General features: G+C 43.4%; 1 protein-coding gene across 3 annotated transcripts in view; it reads left to right on the forward strand.

The window, feature by feature from the left end:
* Positions 1-16315, forward strand: part of STAC (SH3 and cysteine rich domain) — a 161266-nt gene that overhangs the window by 47336 nt on the left and 97615 nt on the right. Inside the window, exons 1-2 of one of the 3 annotated variants that reach the window (XM_009201902.4) lie at positions 10975-11450; positions 14241-14517. In XM_009201902.4, the coding sequence (XP_009200166.1) occupies positions 11412-11450; positions 14241-14517 (316 nt within the window). In that variant the 5' untranslated portion in view covers positions 10975-11411. Of the gene's footprint in view, positions 1-10974; positions 11451-14240; positions 14518-16315 lie in introns of those variants that run through there. The other 2 variants (XM_017956025.2, XM_031663860.1) reach the window with 2 other exon arrangements.

Raw genomic sequence — 16315 nt, forward strand, 5'->3', positions numbered from 1 at the left:
CCTGAAAACTAAAAGAATGCATAATCCTAGATTAGATGCTGAAGCAGAGTTTTTAATGCTATGAAAGGTGTTATTAGTTCTGCTCAAGTTCTGCTCTGCTCATCGCCTGTCCAGAGTGGGCTGGGATTGAGGCTCCCTAGAGCTCTTCTTTGCAAAATTTGGGTATGAGTTGCATTAATGTATTACATTAATGTTAATTTACTATGTTGTATTTACATTAAAATGTGGTTATTCTTGAGAGAGATAGAATGAATGAAGTTTTTGGGAATAAAAGATCCTGATGCTTGCAGTTTATTCCCAAACAGATCAGTGATGATAACAATAGCAATGACAACAACAAATCACAGTAATATCTGGATGTCAGAAAGAACAATAAAAATCAAATAGTCCAAAATGTTCATAGTTGTTGAATCTGGGTGAAGGGTATACCAGCATTCATGGAACTATTATTGCAGATTTTCTATAAGCTTACAAGTCTTCAAAATAAAAAGTTAAGAAACAAAATCAAATAGTAATAAGTGCTCTGAAGAGGAAATGGGGATAGAGCACAGGGATCAGGGGTAGTCTCTTGTGAATGACCTTCGAGTAGAGACCTGAAGGAAATGAGAAGTAAGAAGACCCTGGGAAGGGAAGAGGATTACAGGAAGACAGAACGACAGGGGTGAAGGCCCTGACATAGCAGTTTTTCTGGTGTGTCTGTGATCAGCAAGGAGGCCAGAGGGACTGGTGCAGAGTGAGTGATGAAGGAGAATGGTAAGAATGATCAGAGGTCAGATCACGGAAAGGACGTTAGATTTTATTGTAACTACAGAGAAACTATGCTAAGGTTTTGAGTAGAGTAGTAAAATGGTCTGACTTCCATCTTAAGTAATCACTCTTGGCCACTTTGAAGGAAGTATGGAGCATGGAGCCAGAAATAGAATATAGTTAATATATTCAGTCAGGGAGACCTTGAGGATGGCGTTGTACAGGTGAGACCAGTTGTCAGATTGGGATGATGATAGTAGAGGTAGCGTGAAGTGGGTGGATTCTGCATATATTTTGAAAGTCCCATTGACTAATGTATTGGCCAATCAACTGAATATGAAGAGGAAGGGAGAAATTGGAGTCAAGGATGATTCCAAGGTTTGAGGTCTATTAACCAGATAAAATGCTATGCCCTTTACTAACTTAGAGTCTGTGAAATGAGGAAGTAAGCTGGAGGACTGCTTCCTAGAGGTCTTCAAGGACACACCAGTCAGGAATTCAGGAGCCTTTCTCTAGAATAATCCAGCTGTTTCATTTGACCTTCCCAGGTCCCACTATGAACCTCTGGTCCTTGTGCTGCCCCAGAGAACACATGAGGGGTGCGAGAGCACAGAGAGTATTCCTTATGACTGCCAAGATTCCTGCACCCCTCTAGGCCTTGTCCATTGCAGGAGGAGGCCTGGGAGTGGTGGGGAACTGGTTGGAACCTGCTCAGAGCCTGCACAGTTCTCTCTCTCTCTGTCCATAAGGGGTGACATATGTGGCATGGAAGATACATCCTCCCCTTGCATGTCCTTGGGCCATCTCAAGGCTATACACTTGTTTTCTGGGTTGAACACACTCTTCGATATTGCCTGGCCACCATCGTAGCTCTTCAATCTTCAGTATGTGCCCCCACTTCTCCTTGCCTCCTTGGAATTGAGTTGTATAACTCTGCCTTTGGTTTCAGGCCACAGGGTCCATAGGAAGATTGTTATCTGTTTCACTCTGCTCCAACTCCTTACACTATACTGGCTTGATACCCTCATGTACTCACCTGGTTTCTTGAATCTGGCCCCTGCCTGACCCAGGCTGCTGGAAGATAAGACTGTAAGAATATATTATAAAGGGAAGCTGGAAGTCATAATTCAGGTGAAAAGGGTTGGAGTTGGTATGTCTTGGAGAGGAGAGATGAATACAGGAGATATTTTTAAGGAAAGGGAGATTAGCCTTGGTTACTGGTAGAAAATGGGGTTCAAGATGAGACAAAGGAGGACTCAAGGAGTCTTCTAGGCCAGAGCATTGTTCTAGGCCAGAAGGTCGAAGAGATGCTTCATCTGTCATTTTCTTCCCACTAAATGTGGGAAATTCAAACATGTAAGGCAGGCAATCCATTCATTCAATTACTCACTAAACATAGAATGCCTATCCTATGCTGAAACCTGTACCTGCATGTTGGAGATCCAAAGATGAAAAGAATAGTCCTTGACCTCAGTGTATAGAATAAGAGTATGCAGAATGTCAGTTGTGGTGACATACTGCTGCAGGTTATGGTAGAATGATAGGGCACCTGCATGCATAGAATATTGAGCTCTATGTGGAGGAGTCAGGGAGAGCCTGAGGCAGAGCATTAGAAGCAATATTGGAGCTGAGACTTAGATAATGAGCAGCAGGTCTCCAGGAACATATGTGAGAGAAGATGTCCCAGACAATACAGCATGGACAAGATAATCTACCCAGGTTTCCATCTTTATTAACCAGTGGAGCACATGCTAGATATATTTGCCTGTGCAACAGTAGAAATACTATAGAAATATCCTCAGTGCAGCTCTTTCTTATTGCAATTGATGTTTTAGGAGCACAGTATTTGCCTCAGCGAGCTTTTATGGAGTACTATATTAATTTGCTAGACCTGCCATAAGAGAGTACAACAGACTGAGTGGCATAAATAGCAGAAATTTATTTTCTTGCAGCTCTGGAGGCTAGAAGTCCAAGATCAAGGTATTGGTTTCTTTTGGGGCCTTTCTCCTTGCTTTGTAGATGGTCACCTTCTCACTGTGTCCTCACATGATTTTTCCTCTGTGTGTCTAAATTTCCTCTTCTTACAAGGACACCAATCAGATCGGACTAGGGTACACCCTAATGACCTCATTTTAAACTATCTCTGCAAAAGCCCTATCTCCAAATAAAGTCATATTCTGAGGTACTGGGGATTAAGGCATCAACATAAGAATTTGAGGAGGGATACAATTCAGCCGGTAGCAGATACCCACTATTTGCAAGGCATTGATAAATGAAACCTAGCATAGTACTGAATGTAAATCCTTTTGTTCTGCTGTCCATCACTTAATCTCTAGAACTACTTGATGTGTAAATTGGAATCTGGAAAGGTCCATACTGTAAAATCCTCACTGCTCTCAACACAGTTTTTCTACCTTTTAGACAGCCAACCAGCCATCATATTTCCATCTTCTCTGTCTTTCATTGACCTTCCTAGGGCTCAGCACTCTCTTTTTCTTGGGGGGAAACACCAGTATGGTCCCTGGGGTTGTACACTTTCTCCCCACTGTCACATCACAACAGGAGCAGCAACTCGGAATGCAGAGTGGGGAGTGGCCACTGCCACCCGTGTTGGGTTTGATGACCATGGCATCAGACAGCTTGGTGTGACTCCTACCTGAGGAGCTGGATGGCTCAGAACCCATATTCTCAGTTGCAACCTCAATGCCACTGGGCAGGCAGGGGCTCTCTCTGACAGGATTCCAGGTCTGAGGAGCGTGCTCTGAAACTTGCCATACAATCCATTATAACGCAGGTCCTATCTCTCTGAACTCACCTCTTCATTCTCCCTGTAAAGGAAGCCTCTTGCCCAAAACATCAATGAGCAATGTACTGAATTTACTGAAGAATTTGAGGAGAAAAAAAAAAGGGAGAGAGGTTTATAAAGTACACTTCCATCAGTAGTTCTCTTACTCAAAATCTCTGCCTCCATACCAACCCAGAATTTGTTTTCTCCCTGCTCTTTCTGGCACAACTCCCTCATGGCAGCCTCCCTTCACCCCCAACTCCTTTTCTATTACTGCTTGTCATCTCATAACTCACACCTTAAATCTGCAAACTTCACTTCTTCTCAGTATTCAGTAGAACAAAGGGCTATTGTTTTTAAATTGAGATTGGTCCTTGGAACCGTCTTCCCCAGCTAGGTAGCTTCTCAAAGTATTTCTTCTGAATATATACAGTTCTGTTTCCTAAGAGGAATCTCTGAATCAGCTCTGAAGGTGATACAATCGCCCTGTATTTTTACACTGGCATCCACATGCCTTACCAGATATGGCAGAGGTGCGGTGGGGATTTTGAGAAGTCAGAGTTATGAAGTAGCCCTCGAGTGCCAGACACCTTGCCAGATACTTTAGATGCTTCATTTTATTTAATCCTCACAACAAATCTGCAGAGAACCTATTATTACTCTTATTTTATGGATGGGGAATTTGGGACTCAGAGAAGTTAAATAACTTTCTACACTCACACTGCTGGAGACCAGCAAAGCTGGAAGAGCAACAAAGCCATTCTGACCCCAAAACCTTCACTGTGTCTCTTCCTCAGGTATGAAAGGCTCCTCTATCTCTGCACACAAGGGGAGCCTTAAAACTTTTGCTTTAGGTCCAGCGTGATGGCTCACATCTGTAATCTCAGCACTTCGGGAGGCCGAGGCAGGTGGATCTCCTGAGGTGAGGAGTTCAAGACCAGCCTGGCCAACATGGTGAAACCACGCCTCTACTAAAACTACAAAAATTAGCTGGGTATGGTAGTGGGTGCCTGTAATCTCAGCTACTCAGGAGGCTGAGGCAGGGATAATTGCTTGAACCCAGAAGGCAGAGGTTGCAGTGAGCCAAGATTGTGTCACTGCACTCCAGCCTGGGTGACAGAGTGAGACTCCATTTCCAAACAAACAAACAAAGAAAAAAAACTGTCGCTTTACTAAGCATCTCAAAGCATCTCATCTTCTATGGACCTCAGACGTGCCACTTAGCATCTTTCGGTCCCATTTTCTCAATCTATAAGATTTGGGCACATTATTTAACTTCTTTCTACCACCCTCTCCTTATCCATAAAATAGGGACAGTAATAGTACCTGCCTCATAGGGTTAGCTTGACAATCCAAAGACAACCCATCTAAAGTCCTTAGGCTAGAGCCTGGTGTGTAATAAGAGTACAATAACTACTTGGTAGTAAATGTATATCATTACTATGTACCAGTCACTGTGCTTCCTGTTGGAAGTGGTTTCATGGTCTGCAGGAGAGCCCCAGAGCAGGAGGTAGGAAGGGTGGTGACACATCGCACATGCGGCGCACTGGGGTCATGTAGGAGGGAGCGTCCAGAACCACCTGCAAGGAGGGCCAGGCTAGACTCCACAGAGAAGTGAAAGTTAGGTGAACCAGGCATGCTTCAGATACACTGAATGAGACACAGACCTCCTAGGAAGAACAAACCAAAGCACTTAAGGTTTATGTATCACTGGAAAACTGGGGCGTGCTCTTAGTGTATCTAGGTGCATGGGGTGCAGGAGGGAATGCTTGGAAATAATACTGGACAGGTGATGGCTGCAATCCAGCAGGAAGGGTCCCATATCCCACAGTAAGGAACCTGGTATAACCTAGAACTGAGGGAGGCCTTCAGAGCACTTAAACAGTTGAATTATATGTTTTAACGTTGATTCATACTTCAAAGTTTGAAAGAATGCCTCTGACTATTTCAGCCTCCATTGATAGCTCCTGTTTCTGACATATTAGAGTAGGCAGTGATCAAAACACTCAGCTTCACTTATTAATGTAAATATAGGGCTGTGTCACCCTCAGAAAGTTTTATGTGTTGCTATTTTTCTCCAGAATTAGATCTTAGACTTCCTAAAAGTGGAGACCATTTAAAGTCTTTTGTATTTTCTCACCATGCTGAATTCTCAGAGCTGGAAGGGAACTTTGCAGCCACTGAGCGCATCCTCTATATTTACTGGTAGAACCTAAGCCAAGGAGCTTGAGAGACTTGCCCACGACCACACATTTCATCAGCGGCAGAGCATGCAGTCAATCATATCTAGTAACTGTTGCTTTACCAATACAGTCACTAATAACTGGTTTTTGGAGCTGGCTATGACAGAGCCAGGTGGATGTAAGAAGAATATTTCAACTTTGAAGTCACCATCCAAACTAAAGCAAATCAGTACCTGGAATGCATTGTACTTGCTGTAAAAGAAATCAAGCTGTGAGTGGGGAAAAACTGTTGGTGAGAAATTTAATCCTCATACTAAACACTACATGTCTAAAGACCCCCAATGCTCACTGTCTGTCCATTGAGTTCACATGTAAAATGCTAGCGGTGAATGTGGAAAGTGCTTTGACAAACTACACCATTAGCCAAACTTGGGATAGATGAGGTGAATCTGCATGGCGGCTGGAGTGTGAAGGGAGCTGGCTTCACGAGTCAATGCGCGAGGGCTATTGGGTCACAATATGACAGTTATGTGCTCAATTCTTAGATGTCATCATTTAATGGTTTAATATTTTCTCAGAAAAATGGAAATAATGAGCATTTCAATGCTCTTTATTCATTGAACAAGACACAACTATTTTAGAAAAGTTAACAGGTTAAAAAAAAAATGTCCATTTAAAAATCAAAGATATAGACCATATGTGAGCATCAAGGAGGAAGCATTTGCTTGTCAAAGGTTCCCTGATGACTTCATTTCAACCCAGAAGTAAAAGTCAGTGCATTAATGGTACAGTGTTAAATAGCCAAGGAAATGACTGTATAGTGGCAACCGACTTTATGGTTAAATGTCAGTGGGCAGGAAACAGTTGATATGGTGACTGTGCCTCCTAATTTACTGCCTGTGTGGGCAGACTCTTTGCATCAGAACCACCCCTTTCCCATATAGCGTGGACTTTAGATCCTGGCAGAAACAATCAAGTGCACACTGGTTAATTAACTTGATGTGCCACTGCAGAACAGGCTGGTAAATCAATACACCTGCTATTGCATTCACCTTCAGGCTGCAATTCTCTGTGTTCCAGTGCTCTCATGACTCCCAATTTTTGCATTCCCTGACTAATTGCCATAGAAGTAGTATTGCTCAACCTGGCAACCACATGGATTATTGCTGAAATTCCGGCAGGCACCAGAAAATAAAACACACGAAGCAGAGAAATTTTGCTAAGAGCACATCAAGGGTGGGATACCTTATGAAAGTCCATTTGGCTTTAGAAGCTTTGTAGACAGACGGGTCTGTATGAGGGTCTTCATTCTGCAACTTCCTAGCCATTTAACTTTGGGCAAGTTGCATTTTTCTGTTTTGTCAACTGTAAAATCAGGAAATAACCTAAAATGGACCCTCTGAACTACCTTCCCATCCTACCACTGTGCATTGCTCTAGTCCATTCACCCTCCCCTGTCTCTGAAATGGTTATTCCACATCTCCCTCTTTCAGCTTCTGACATCTCCTCCCTCCATCTCCCATTGTCTCTGACTCAGGAGACAGACTTTTTTTCTTTATTCACTGAGAATATAGAAGCAATCAAAAGAAAAGCCACATCCAGCCAATACCAATTCCACGAGCTCTTCTCCATCTTTCTCCTTACAGAAGCCTGCCTCACTCCAATCTAAAGGCAATCCTTCTCAACTACACAGGGACATGGCTCCAGCATGCCCCTTTCTCTCTTATGCATCATCAGATTTAACACATGCTGGAGTAAGCGCCTGTATTTAAACAAACTATGACAGAAAAACTCCCTGGATGCTACATTTCCCTTCAGATATTGCCCCGTTTCACTAATCTTCTTTATAGCAAAGCTTCTCAAACCAACTGTCCATGTTCACTACCTCTGCTCACTTTTCCCTCTGCTCACTTTTCCCTCTGCTCACTTTTCTTCCAGCCATCCTCTCCTGAAACCTCCTCAGTTAGGTTTTCACACTCACCACTTCACTGAATCTGCTACTATTAAGGTCTTCCAAAGACATTCCCTTTACCAAATACAATAACCAATTCCTAAACCTCTCCTTACTTGACATTATTATTTAAGATTCATTTCATGCTTTTGGCTATTCTCTCTTCTTTGAATCATTTTCCTCCCTCAGCTTCTAACACACTCCTCTCTTTGGGTCTTCTCCTTCCTTACCAGCCTCTCCTTCTCAAGTTCCTTTGTTTGTCCTTACCAATCTTCTTGTCCTCTAAATACTGGAATGTCCCAGAGCTCTGTCCTCAGATCACTTCTCCGTGTCTGCACTCACTGCCTATGTAGTGATCTTATCTAGTCTCATGGTTTTAAATACCATCAATATGCTAATTACTCCCAAGGTATTACTCCAGCTTGGACCTTTCCCTGGAATCCCAGAATCATATATCCAGCTGCCTAACTGGCAGCCCCACTTGAATTCCAAATAAGCATTTCAAACTTATTCAAAACTCAACTCCAAATTCAGCCATATCTTACCATAACTATGCAAGGCCAAGCTAAAATTACTTCTCATCAGGATTATCGCAAGAGTCTCCTCTTCCAACTTGTCTCCCTGTTTCCATCTTGCCCTCCTACAGCCGGTATTCCACACAGCTGCTAGAGTGACCCTTTTAAATAAAAGTCAGAGCCTGTCACTCCCCTGTTCAAAACCATCACCCTTAGGATAAATTCCAAAGCCCTTGCCATGACCTACAAGGTCCAGCAAGAAACTAGCCTTGGCATCTGCTCTTTCTCTCCCCCATCGTTCTTATCCAGACGCACCGAGCTCCCAGTGCTTTTCAAATACCATGCCCTTGCTCTCTTGTTGGGGCCTCAGCTCTAGGTTTTTCCACTGCCCACAATGCTCTTCTCCAGCATCGCTCAAACACTCACTTCATGTCTCTGTTCCACTGTCAGCGGTCAGAGAAGACTTCCTTGTCACCTTCTAATGCCCAGCTCTGGCCTTATTTTCCTTCGTATCTCCTCTCCCTGTCCAAATTTATATTATTTACCACTTTGGTTATCTACTTATAGTCTATCTCCACCCACTAGATCTTAAAACCTTAAAATGAAGGTTTTAATCCTGTTTGTTACTGCTGTAGCCCCCAAATCAAGGTCTATGCCTAGCTCAGAGCAGTACCCATGGTAGACATTCATTGAATTATTATTATTAATATTATTATTACTATTATATAGATGGAGTTTCACTCTTGTTGCCTCGGCTGGAGTGCAATGGCACGATCTTGGCTCACCACAACCTCCGCCTCCCGGGTTCAAGCAGTTCTCCTGCCTCGGCCTCCCGAATAGCTGGGATTACAGGCATGCACCACCACACCTGGCTAATTTTGTATTTTTAGTAGAGACAGGGTTTCTCCATGTTGGTCAGACTGGTCTCGAACTCCTGACCTCAGGTGATGCGCCCGCTTCAGCCTCCCAAAGTGCTGGGATTGCAGGTGTGAACCACCACACCCGGCCTGAATGAATTATTGAATGAATGATCTCCTACCCATAAGGTTGCTAGAATGATTACATGAAGTAAATGATATAGAGTAGTTTCAAGCACATGGTAAGGTTCTGAAGAATATCTGTTTCTTTTATCATTATTATTATAAATAAAATGGAGCTAGGCCATGGCAGTGGTACATGGAAGCTGATCACTTTGTGACATCTGTGATGATCAGGGTTTGCTTCTATTTCTGCATTTCATATGTTCTCTTCCGGCCTCTGCTCTTTTGGGATAATTAGAGAAAGCATGTTCCTTTAAGCTCATGTCTAGGGCTTAATTTAACTTGTAGATTTTCTTTTAAGATTCCCACTTGAATAAGTCACATTGACTTCCAAAACAGATTCTCCAGCTCTAGAGGCAGGCAAGGTCCAATGGTTTGATACAATTTCCACGCCACATCCCCCAGAGCAAGAAAAATGTGGCAGGTCTCCTGGCATCATACTTGAACATCATACATCAACTTCCAGGGAACACAGAACACCACACTGCGTATGACAAAGCGTTTGAAAGGAGAAGTAAAGCACGTGAGCACAGGAGGGAGACAAGACTGGATATGTGTAAGCATCCTCCCGGTGACTTTCCTTGTCCTGCCAGCAGAGGCCATGCAGTGACATTTGATGCTTTCCTTTGATAAACAGGGCATGCTCTTTTATCATTTTTTTAGAAATTTGAAATATATAAAATGAAAGAAATAGTTCCCCAAAAAGCAGATTTGCTTTCCTGCTCCACATCCTCACTGATGGCCAGAAGTAGTATCGTCTCCCTGGAGGTGGGGGGTGACTCTCCTCCACTGCTCCATCCCTCCTCTAAAGATTCAGCAGCAGTGGAAAGAGCATGGGGATGGGGACTAGAGGAAGGCAGATTCAGTCTGAACCCTGGTCTTGATTCACAGAAGCTGTGTGACCTTAGGCAAGTTGCTTAACCACCCTCAGCTTCCATTTCTCCAGGGGTAAAATCGCATCATCACCAAATGGTTGGAAGGATTAAGATAGGTTGCCTGGCAAAGCACTTAGCTCAGCTCCGTATTCCCAGCTCCTTGCTTCCCCCTTTTGCCCCCCATCATCCACCATCCACTTATATCCTGTGGAGTTCTCAGAGGGCTCTCCCACACATTATCCTCTGTGACTCTCACGTCAGGGTGGGTGTTATTCTGATTTTGAGACATGAGTAGTCAATTTATTGAATCATCTGAACTCAGTAGGGAGCAAACAGAAAATGATTTTTATTTTTCTATGTGATGTTGTCTACTTTGATAAACCTCTCCCTGGGTTGCATATCCCATGACAAAACCTTGGCAGATTCCTTACCTTCCTGTTCAGTTTAATGTATTAAATGCGCTTCTAAAATAAAACTTCAGTCTTACCTCCTGTGTAAGCCTCCCTCCCTCCAGCATCAGTCCAGCATCAGCCTGAAGGACTTGAAGTGAAGAGGGTCTGCACTGCTCCTTTGCAGCATCCAGGTCCTCACATCAATGTGGCTCAATCTCAATGAATGATTCTCTCATAGGCCTCCTCACTTAGCTTTTTTCAGAGATGGAGTGTCCTCTTCAAAATCAATGCTATGCTTCCAAGGACTCAGGACTCACTGCCCTGTATCCATCAGGATACACTAGCTTATGCCTCAACAATAAGCAACTCCACAATAACTCAGGGACACCTCCCTCTTCCTCCTTCTTTGGTAGCTCTGACTCCTCTGTTAGTCTGAGCTGTAGGGCAGAGGGAAAGGGACAAAAGTCTTAGCTGGTCCAGTGTTTCTGACCTTTCTGCAGGTTGTTACAGCTTCTCTGGCTAGCCTTTTCTAGCTGATCATGCCCTATTAGCAGCCCTAGTGGGGCTTTTCAGAGGGCTTTGCAGGGCCTCTCTTTTGTATGGCTCCCTGAAGTGGAGAGCTGGCTTCACACAACCACACCTGACCTCAGGAGGGCAAAGAAATACAATCCCACTACATGCATGAGGGTGGAGAGAACAGCATTGTACCGGTTATCTATTGTTGTGTACACACTATAGATACCCAATTTAATGACTTAGAACACCAGTCATCTTTTTAGTTGAAGAGTGTGTGCGTTGACAATTTGACAAGGACTCAGCTGGATAGTGCTTCTGGTCTCATCTAGACTCCCTTATTCCTGCAGGACAGCAGGGTGGCTCTGCTTCTGGACTCTATCCTAAAGTGGCAGGGAATTGACTGGACCATGTGTCTCATAATCCTTCAGGCTTCATTGGGCAGTTTGGTAGGTATCTAGAGGGTGGACAGAAGCATGCAAGGCCTCTTAAGGCCTGGGCTTGGAACTGCCTTAAAATTGCTTCTGCTACCTTCTATTGGTCAAATTTCAGAAACCAACAAGATTCAAGGAGTGGGAAACTAGACTCCACTTTTGATAGACTGAGATGCAAATTCACATTGCAAAGTGCATGGATAAGGGAAAGGGGAGAGAACTGCAGGCTTTTTGTAGTCTACCCCAAACACTAATGACCACCATATCTTCCTGGACTTCTGAAGTGGAACTTAGGGGGTTAAGACAGAGGTGGTTGGGCTTGGCAAGGCCATGTAAACTTGTCTGATATATTGTCTCGGGGGAGTCTGACCAACTTATGGAGACCCTCATTAGACAAGAGTACTGAGCACCATTTATTTTTCTCTTTTTAAATTACTTTTATGATTTTATTTTTAATGACATAAAATAATTGTACCTATTTATGGAGTACATAGTGATTTTGCAATGCATATAAAGTATAGTGATCACATCAGGGTAATTAGCATATCCATAACATCAAATATTTATCATTTTTTTATGTTGGGAACATTCAGAAGTATCCTCCTTCTAACTATTTGAAACTATATAATATATTATTGTTAACTATAGTTATCCTACAGTGCTGTAGAGCACTAGAACTTATTCCTCCTATCTAGCTGTCATTTTTTTATATAAAAAATCTTTCCCTATCCTCCTTTCGCCCTGCCCTTCCCAGTCTCTAGTATCCTCTGTTCTACTTTTAACTTCTATGAGATCAACTTTTTTTAGCTTCCACATGTGAGTGAGAACAAGTAGCATTTAACTTTATTTTCCTGGCTTATTTTATTTAACATAATGTCCTCCTGTTCCATCTATGTCATCCACAAATGACAGAGTTTCATTCTTTTTTATGGCTGAATAGTATTTCATCATGTACATGTACCATATTTCCTTTATCCATTCATTGTGTTGTTGGACCAATAGATTGACTCCATATCTTGGCTATTGTGAATAGTGCTACAATTAACATGGTGGGGGACAGATGTCTCCTCAGTGTAATGATTCCCTTTCATTTAGACAAATTCCCAGCAGTGGGATTGCTGAATCACATGGTAGTTCCATTTGTAGCTTTTTGAGGAACCCCCATACTGTTCTTCATAGAGGTTGCACTAGTTTGCATTCCCACAAACAGTGTCTATGAGTTCCCTTTTCTCTGCATTTGTCATTTTTGTCTTTTTGATAATAGCCATTGTAACTGGGGTGAGATGATGCTTCACTGTGGTGTTGATTTGCATTTCCCTGATGATTAGTGATGTTGAACTTTTTAAATATATTTGTCAGCCATTTGTATGTCTTCTTTTGAGAAACGTCTGTTCAGATCATTTTCTCATTTTAAAATTGGATTGTTTGGAGGGTTTTTTTTTTTTTTTTGCCATTGAGAGGCTTAAGTTTCTTGTATATTCTAGATATTAATCTCCTGTCTGATGCATATTGTGCAAATGCTTTTTCCCATTCTATAGGTTGTCTCTTCACTCTGTGTCAGTGGGGATTGTGCCGTGCACACAGCACATCTCACCCCCGCAGCCTGGGTCTGCATGATCCATTGATCATAAGAGAGACTGGTCCATCATTGCATTGCAGCTCCAGAAACTAAAACAATCACTTTCTTTCAAGACCAAGAGTTTATGGAGCAAAAGTGCTGACAGCTTCTTCCAGTTTCCTTTGCTGTGTAGAAGCTTTTTAGTTTGATATCTGAGCATCTTTTTTCTGAAGCTTTGGGCCATACATGTTTATTCCAGGCAACAGAAAGAACTCCCATGGATATTCAATTACAAAAAGAAACCACCTTAAAGGTGAAGTGACCTGTTGCTGGGTGAAAAGAAAAACTATGTACTAAGGACTAGTGATGAGAAAGCAGAGTAAACAGGAGAGACTTTTAGAAGGCCACTGTGGGGATGGACAGAGCAAGGTGCACCATGGTACAAGCTGTCATCAGGGTGCAGAATCCTCCAGTTCCTGGATCCAGAATAGAGGGGTAGATTAAACTCAAACCCAGAGCTGCCAGAATCTTGTGCTTTTCCAAACCTGTTTTGGTGCCTTTTCATAAGCCCCAGAGGCAAAGGAGAAATAGTCTAGTTTGTCATGGCCAAAGCAAGAGGGAGGGCAGCAGGAAGAGCAGAGAAAGTCAAAGGGATAATACAATATGTCCTATGTCCTACACACACACACAGGTTACTTATCCATATGCTTCAGAACCAAGCAGACTTGAGAGTTCCTGGTTTGTGCTCTGTGGATAGTTTAGCGAGATCGATTTTGAGTCAGACAATAGACTCTTCTGCTTTGCTGTGTGCAGACAGGTGGCTGCTAAGTGATCATAAGAGAGAAAGGCCAGCTTTACATATGTAGCCTTTGAGTCCATGAGTATGTATACTTAATATTTCCAATGATTCAAATTCAAAAGGCAAATTATGTCAAAACTCAATGTGGTGGGACACTTTGACAGCACACTGGTAGGACTTTAAGGAGACAGGTGGGGAGGAGCAGGGGCAGAAGCAAGGGCAAAATGGGACCTCTTTCTGCTCATCTGGCTTAGTGGCAGGGGCAGGGGAAATTCCCTCTTTACTAGGCACTGCCATCACCCCACCCACACAGGGACATTTATGAGCCTGCTCAAGGCTGAGGGTGTCCGTGGGGACTGTGCAGCACACACAGCAGACCTTACCCCCAGAGCCTCGGTCTGCTTGATCCATTGATCGTAAGAGAGACTGTTCTGTCATTGCATTGCAGCTCCAGAAACTAAAACGATCACTTTCTTTCAAGACCAAGAGTTTACGGAGCAAAAGTGCTGACAACTTCTTCCAGCGAACCAACAGTGAAGACACGAAACTGCAAGCACACATGGTGGCTGAGATCAGCCCCAGCTCCAGCCCACTCCCTGCTCCAGGAAGCCTGACGTCCACACCCGCCAGGGCTGGCCTGCATCCAGGCGGCAAGGCTCATGCCTTTCAGGATTACATCTTCAAGAAGCCCACTTTCTGTGATGTCTGCAACCACATGATAGTGGGTAAGGCCTTCTCCCACCCCTTTCTCCAGATCCCAGCAGCCCGGAAAGCTGAGTGAGAGTGGTGTGCCACGGGGCCAGGTACCTACGGACAGATGCTAGGCCTCAGAGATTTATATGCGGGAAGATCGTTCAGGAGTGCTTTGGGGAACAGTGTTTGTGAGAAGGTAAGGGAAGCAGCACTGGGTAGTGGGAGAAGTTGGGTTATGATACAGTTGTAATCAGGACTTCAGCTGATCCCCTGGAGATCCCTAAAGCCCTTTAGCATGTTCTTGCATTGAAGCCAGAGGTCTGGGTCTTTGAACACCTGCATCAGCCCGTCACTGCATATAGGCAACGAGTGAGACTTGGAATCCTTGTTGCTTCCCAAGAAAACGCCAATATCTGTCATATGTGTATGGTCATATCAGTGACATCCAATATGGCCTGGAAGTCAGGGTTCTGCAGTTCTCCTCACCCTTTACCAAGGCTCAGTTAAGGGGTAGGATATTCAAAATGGTAGGTAATATTAATCCTTCTTACAATCGCACACAAGGCTTGTTCTCATTTTCAGAAAACCTTTATGTACTCATGTTCTTATTTTCTAGTCACTCTGACTCATTTTCTCCTTTTAAATGGCGACACTTAGGAACAGTGCTTGTATCAGTCAAAGATTTCCACCAGAAAGTTGCCTAAAAGCCACCCTAGAAAGTAGTTTTAAAGTGCTGAAAAGTTTAGAAGTTCTTTAAAAATGGCCATGTTTTACCCTCACTCAGGCATCTTCAAATCAGCTGAGGTTTGGCTGATCCAGACTCAGCTTTGTTATTGCATCTTCTCTCTTCTCTTTATCTCCTGCCCTCTCCTTGAACTAGTGGGCTAGCCACATCATGCACTTCTCATGGCGAGGACAATTGGGAGCATGCAAAGCCTCTTAAGGCCGTGGGCCGGAGGTGGCACACTGTGACTTCTACTGGCATTTCATTAGCTGAATTAAGTTATGTGGCCAAACCCATAGTCAAGGCAGAGGCAACCCCCTAGCCCCCACCTGCTGTCTCTAGTAGCAAGTACTGCAAGCCACCTGGCAAAGGGCTTGGATACAGGGAGGGGTGGAGAATGGGCTCAGTATCTCATCTACCATTTAGGATGCTCTCTGGATTACTGATCTTGTTTTGTTTGGTAGAGTCTGCTAAGTCTTGGAGCTCCCACCCTTCCACTTCACATCTCCATATGGACTTAATGCCTAGCATCTGACTGTCAGCTTGGGGCTGCTGGGCCGGGGGTGGTGGGAGGGTCTCATCATGTCTCACGCTTACAGTACTTAGACACTTCGGCCTCTAACTTAGTTTCTGTGCCTGCCTGGCTTCTGAATCTGTGTCACTTTCAATTTCCACACAAATTTCCAGTGGGCCTTTTCAAGGCAGTGTTATTCATAAATAACCCTTAAATAGGTGACGATGAGCCTCTATTTTAGATCTCATTGTGATGAGTGTGAAAAGACAGAGGATGTGTTTTTAAAAATGAGTAACGGAAATGAGTTCACCTCTGAGGAATGTCATAGTCGTTACCCTAAAGAGGATTCTAGGTACACCTCAAGTACAACAACAATTTTGAAAGCCCCTATTTTGAACATCACTAAAAAAAAGTCCTATGCTAAAGAGAACTGCACTGCACTTTTCTCTCGTCAGAAATAAATTTACATTGCAGCTGTCATTTTATCTTTATAAAGAAAGAAAAAAGAATCAACAAGTCTCACTGCTCTTTTCAAGGACAGAAACAAAATAAACCAATATTAGGCTCCCTTCAGGAAAGAACAAAGGGGCTT

The sequence above is a fragment of the Papio anubis genome, chromosome 2 (genome assembly GCF_008728515.1).
Source record: "Papio anubis isolate 15944 chromosome 2, Panubis1.0, whole genome shotgun sequence".
Classification (NCBI taxonomy): Eukaryota; Metazoa; Chordata; class Mammalia; order Primates; family Cercopithecidae; genus Papio; species Papio anubis.